General features: G+C 16.3%; 1 protein-coding gene across 1 annotated transcript in view; it reads right to left on the reverse strand.

Annotated features, from left to right (window-relative positions):
• The window catches only part of PGSY75_1324300 (putative membrane protein), a gene marked incomplete at both ends in the record, with an annotated part of 9,932 nt that extends 3,417 nt beyond the window's left edge, over window positions 1-6,515 (reverse strand). Inside the window, one exon of the mRNA XM_018787304.1 lies at window positions 1-6,515. This exon is cut by the window's left edge and continues 3,417 nt beyond it. Within this exon, the coding sequence (XP_018640046.1) occupies window positions 1-6,515 (6,515 nt within the window).
• Between the last annotated feature and the right edge of the window lie 676 nt (window positions 6,516-7,191).

A 7,191-nucleotide genomic window follows, 5' to 3' on the forward strand; every position in this document is an offset into this window, starting at 1 on the left:
TTGTATTCCTTTTTATTATTAAAATATACATTTTTTTTTTTTTTTTTTTCTTTTATATGTCTATAAAATAATTTCGGAGGATATGTGATATATTCATAAAACATAAAATTAAATATAAAAGATAATTGTTTAATGTTTATATTTATTTTATATATATTATTATATTTTATATAACTACTATAATAATTAAAATCTGTAGATTTTATATTTTTCATTCTTTTTTTTTTATATAAATATATTAACATATCATAATAATAATAATTATTCTTATTATCATTTTCTTTATCCTTTATGGTAAATATATTTTTATTTACATATTTATTTTTTTTTTCATTTACATATTTATTTTTTTTTTCATTTATATATTTTTTTTTATTTATATTTTTTGTTTTAATATATAATGATGATAAAAATTTTTTTGTATTCAACCTTTTTATATACCTTTCAAATTTTATCAGTTTAGTTATTTCATATATAAATAAATTTTTATCAGTTACAAAATAAAAAATATATAAATTATATAATTGAAAGATATCAGTATTTATATAAAGACTTTTAATTTTTATGTTAATATGATTCCATATTTGTTTGCCAATAAAATTATCTTTAGATCTTTTATAGAATATTTCACAACATTCATTTTGTTTTAATTTTTTATTTTTTTCATTGAATATAAATATATTTTTTTTTATTTCTTTTTTTATTAATATATCAAACTGAGAACTATTTAAATATTTATTATTTTGTCTGCATATAATATTTATATATTCCTGTTTATTTAATTTTTTATGATACATTATTATATTATTTGGATACTCATATAAATAACTTAATATCATAGGTATGAATCCTTTCATATGTGTTATTATGGTGTCTTTGCTATTTATATATTTTATAATATCTATATTAAAATATCTACTATATATATAAAGCATATTACTTTTTAAATAATTATTTTTTATGTATATATGTAAATTTAAAAAGTGGAATATAATATGGATATCTTTACACATATTTCTTTTGTCTTTTTTATTACATTCTCCTTTTTTTATATTATATATATTTGGATGATCCATCTTCTTTTGTCTACCTTCAAAATTTTTATTATCATTACAATATAATATGTCTTCAACCACATCTTTACTACTACTACTACTACTACTACTACTACTATTATTATTATTATTATTATTATTGTTATTGTTGTTGTTTTTATTATTTATATTTATATTTTTATTTATATTTATGTTTTTATTTTGGTTTGGTTGAGGGTGCAGTAAATTACAATATAACTTATCATAAAAATATTCTACATTATTATTTAATAAATTATCAACTACTACTTGCTGTAATAAATTAAAATCTTCTGGGCACATATGTATGACACCACATAAATAAACGTTGAGAAAAAAAAGAGGATTTTTTTTTTTATATAAAACATTTCTATAATATTGAATGAGAACATGGAAATTATTCATGACCATATTTTTTATAGGATATGAAAAACAAGAATTATTTAAAAAATATACTAATATTTTATCATATAATCTAATTTTATTATCTTGTTTTTTAAATATATATTTATTTTTTATATCTATATTTCTACTTTTAAAAATTAAAAATTTATTATTATTATAAATTGATGGAATATATAAAATTACATTATTAAAATGTAAATTATATTTATTCAAACTTATAATAATATTTTTCATTTTTTTCTTTTCTATTCTATATATATTATTATATGAACAAAAATTATTTGATTCATATCCTTTCTTATATTTTTCATCTACCATTTCAAGCATATTTTTTAAAATAATATAATTACGTAGACTAAACATATTACACACTTCATTTTCAAAAAAAATATAATATTTTTTATCATTACAAATATGTTTGTTACTATCATATGTGTTTATAATTTTATTATTACCATCACATGTATTTATCATTATATTATTATTTATTTTTTTTTTTATTATTTTTTTTATTTTTTTTTTTATTATTTTTTTTATTATTTTTTTTATTATTTTTTTTTGTTTTATTTCATATGGATGCTTTAAAGAAAATATATTTAAAAAATCTGTTAAAATATATTTATTCAAAAAATTAAAAAAATCATTCGTCTTATATATAATAGAAATATTGTTACAATATATTTTAGTATTTGTATTATATCTTTTTATATTTTTTATAACCTCATCATATATATCCTTTTTAATATTATAAAGGTTGTCATCAAAAGGTTTATTAATATGATAAATATCTGTATTCTTATCATAACGTTTTAATAATTCATATAAAAAATCTATATTTCTTATTGTAGTTATCAAACAAAAATAAGGTGACTCATCATTATTGTAAGGATTATCATATTTATTTATTTTATTTATTCTTTTGATGTTACTTTCATTTGTTTCAAAATCATTATAATCATATCTTTTAAACCTACACATATTAAACATTTTATTCTTATATAATCTTTTATATATTTTGAATGCATAAAAATCGATGAACAACTTAATAAAATTATTTTTTTTTATATTATATTTATGTAACAGATCAAAATAATATATACATATATTACTACATAAATATATTTCATATTGATTTTTTAATATATCCTCATTTTTTTTTATATTTAATATTTTTTCTAAACTATTATAAACATTATCAAATGATATAAATGTAATATGACTTTTTAATTTTATATGGATAATATATTTTAAAAGATGATATAAGTCAAATACTGATGTCTTTTTTTTTTTTTTATTATTATTATTATTATAAAAATTGTAATATGTATATATTTTATCTGTACCTTTTCTTTTGAAATTTATAGGTATTCTTGTCTCTGATATTGTCATCTTATTATTATTATTATTATGTTGTTCCCCTTCATATTGATAATATGATTTATTATGAATGACTTTATTATTTAGAAAGAATAAATCTTTAATATTATAATTATTCAAATTTTTATCTTCATTATTATCATCATATATATATATCTTCTCTTTATTTTTCTTCAATGATATATTTCTTGTATTCCTTAAAAAATAATTCTTTTTAAATAAGATATGATGATATATGTTTTGTTTCACTTTTCTTTTTCTTTTCTCTTCATTTATGAATTTTTTTTTTTTTGTACTTTTATAATTTAATTTTATATTATCTAAATAAATAATTCTTCGTATGGCAATATATATTTGATAAATAATAAAATTAAGAAAAATTATTTTAACATTATTTATTATATTTATATCAATTTCCTTGTCACTAATTTTTACATATAAATCACAAGGAGGGTTATTATATTTATTCCTATCATTTGAAAGTTTTTTATTTCCTTTTGCATATGACATATAATTTTTGTTCTTTTTTTTTTCAAAGACACAAACATCTCTCAGAATATTGCAACATGATAACAGTTGAACTTTTAGATTATTAAAATAAAAATAATGATTATTCAAATAATATGTTTTATAACACAAATATCTATTATTTAATTTAATTTTTAAAAAATAATACAAGTTAAATGTAATACACAAAGGTGATATTATATTATCATTTATTACATTTTTATTATTTCCTTTCTTTGTATATAAAATATTACAATCATTATTAACAACATTATATTTGTTTGAAATACAAAAAAATTGTAATGAAAAATTTTTGCAAATTAATTTAATAATAAAAAGTGAACTTTTTTTTTTTTTTTTTTTTTTTTCTTCGTATTTTTCTATATGATCAGTAGTTGTATATTCATATAATTTTTTTTTATTCACTCGACATTTTTCTCTTAATACATTTCTCATACAACAATTAAAAATATGTGTACTTTTTTTTTTTCTTAAATAATATATACAATATAAATAATAAATAAAATTTAAATGTGTAGGTAAAATATAACCAACAAAATTAGGAACATATATAGTTACAATAATGTTATTATCATTATTAACTTTTTTATTATATAAATGTTCTCTTTCTATTTCTCTTTCTATTTCTATTTCTATTTTTAATATAATATTTATTTTTTCACATAATGAATATTCATATAAGATATCCTCTTCATAATATACACTAGTAAATAATATATTATTTAAATATATATATCTTTCTCTTTCTATCTTTTCTTTCTCTATATCCTTATAAATATTATCTACATTATATTGATCACCACCTCCCTGGTGTTTTATTTCTATACATGTATCATTCTTTATATTTTTTTTTTTTATCTCTTGAATTTCTATTTTTATAATTTCTTCCTTATCAATCATTTGTGATTTATCATAACACAACTCTTCGTTTCTATTTTTTATGAAAATAATGTTTTCATTTAATATTATATTTTTATTTATATTTTTATTTAGGAATAAACGAAACGTTTCAATATATATATCGCTACAAAAAAGAGAACTCACCAAAATATTATCATAATAATTATTATTATCATAATAATTATTATTATATTTATTTGTTGTAGTATCATACTCTTTTTTACTTACACACAAATGAGCAAGTAATAATTCCTTTTGTATTATTTCGTATAATTCCAACATTTCTTTTATTTCAAAAATAACAAAAACGTTTCTTAAAGACAAAGAATTTTTAAAATTTTCATATATTTTTAAAATGAAGTTATATTCTTTTTCATCTTCTTTCATAAATATTTCCTCATCAAAATAATTCATTTTTTTTTCTCCTTCTTGATCTTTAATCATATGTTCATGAGACTCGCACATACCATAAATACTCTTCTGATCAATATTTATATCACTATAATTATAATTATAATTATTATTTAATATTTTATTCTCATTGTTTCGAATATTATTTAAAGTACATATCTTCTCCTCTAAATATATTTCATTTTTTATTTTATTATTATATATATTGATTTTTATATTGTTATTATTTTTTTTTTTTTCCTCACCAATGCGAATTACATTTTTTTCTGAACAAGTCAGGAGATAATTGAAAAATAGCTCGAAACGGTCAGGTAATTTTTTTTCACTTGTATTATTATAATAGCATACATTATTATTACAATGATTATTATTTCCTTTTTTTTTTTTTATTATATGTAATTTATGAATTTCATTTTTTAATAGTAATTTATTTTTTAAATATAAATTAATAAATAAATAATTAAAAAAAAAGGAACAATTTAAAAAGTGGTTATAATAATTTTTATTTTCATTTTGTGCTGTTGTTGTGTTTTCATAATTTACATAACTACTGGTGTGTTCATTCCTTTCAATAATTTTTATTAAATCGTTTATAAAATGGTCTTTGTTTATATAATTTAATAAATAACAAATTTCTTTCAATTCGCATGTCTTAAGGTTTATATGAAAAAAGGGAAAAAAAAACTTATTGGTATGATTATCCAATATAATGGTTGAATGTTTGATGTGTATTAAATTATTGTGATGATTATTTTCTTTAAAAAGAATAATTTTTTTACAAATTATATTAAACGTGTTGTAGCAACATAAATTATTATATATTTTTTTATATGTGTTATGTTCAACATTATCGTATGTGTGATTCTCCATATTATTATTGTTATTTGTTTGGTTCTCTTGGGCATTTAAATTTTGGATTTCCCCCATTGATATAATTTGTTTTTTCTTTTGAACATCATTTTGTTGAATTTTTGTTATAGTATCTGTGAGTGTATTATAAAAAACAGATAGATCATAAAATTTTATATTATATACGTTTATACTTTTAGAAATATTTTTTTTATTATCACAATATTTTATGTGCCTATGTTTATAGTTATAATATATATTTACATGTACTTGTTCAATTTTAATATAATAAAATTTAAAAAATATTTTAATAAACCAATATAATAATAACTTAAAAAATATGTAATATAATATTCTACATATAATATTTTTATTAGCTAATTTAAAATAAATATTATAATAAGAATTATATTGTTCAACCTGCGAACAATTTATGGATACCTTTATAGATTTTATAAATATCTCTTGTTTGTTTTTTCTAGAGACATTTATATTTTGTTCCTTATTATATTCATTGGAATGGTCATCATTACGTCTATTACCAATATATTCTTTTTTAAAAGTTTTAGAATTATTTATTATATCATCATTATGATGATTATAATTATCACATATGTCATTATTCCTATTGTTACAAGTACAACTACTACAACAACTACAACTACTACTACTACTATAACTACTAATACTATTATTTTTTTTATTATTTTTTTTTTTATTTATTTTTTTTTTCTTTTTTTTATTCTTTTTTTTATTCTTTATTTTAGTTTTATTATTGTCATCCTCATTTGTTTTCTTGTTAAAGATTAAAGCAAGGAACCTTTTTATAAAATAAAAATGAAAAAGAATCTTTCTTATTTCAATGTTTTTTAAAGGTATATTATAAATTATTAAACTCTTAAAGAAGAGAAAATTTATTTTTATTGCATCTATCTCAAATGAGGTGTTCTTTAATATATTAAAGAAGTTCATCTTTCGAAGGTTCAAAATAAATAATAAAATGAGGCACTCCCACGAGGATACAACACGGATGGCCACATTTAATAAAAGAATAAAATTAAATGAAACAAATTATAAAAATTTTTTTCGTTACATATATAAATATATATATATATATATATATATATATATTATCATATATTATATTATGTATTTGTATAAATATTCATACACAATATATTTAACAAAGAAAAACAAATACATAAATAATCTGTCACATTATTATAAAATGAGATGATAGAAAAAAATAAAATAAAATAAAATAAAAAATAAAAATAAAAAAAAACATTACTGTATATAATTTAATTATTTTATATTATGATTAAAAAAAAATTCAAAAGAGCTATAATTTTATTTCATAAATTTTGTATATGACTAAATATAATATACCAAATTTAGGAACGTATCAAAATTAACAAAACAAATAAATACACCTTTTTTTTAAAAAAAAAAAAAAAAAAAAAAAAAAAAAAAAAATTATATAGTTAAAAATAATACAAGTTAAAATGTCATATATCTACAAATACATATTACATATATTTATGTACTATATATTATAATGAAAAAATGTGTTAATTGTAAATATTATTTTTATATTATATATTATAACATCTAATCATCTACAAAAAATAAAATAAAATAAATAAAT

This window comes from Plasmodium gaboni, chromosome 13 (assembly GCF_001602025.1).
Source record: "Plasmodium gaboni strain SY75 chromosome 13, whole genome shotgun sequence".
Classification (NCBI taxonomy): domain Eukaryota; phylum Apicomplexa; class Aconoidasida; order Haemosporida; family Plasmodiidae; genus Plasmodium; species Plasmodium gaboni.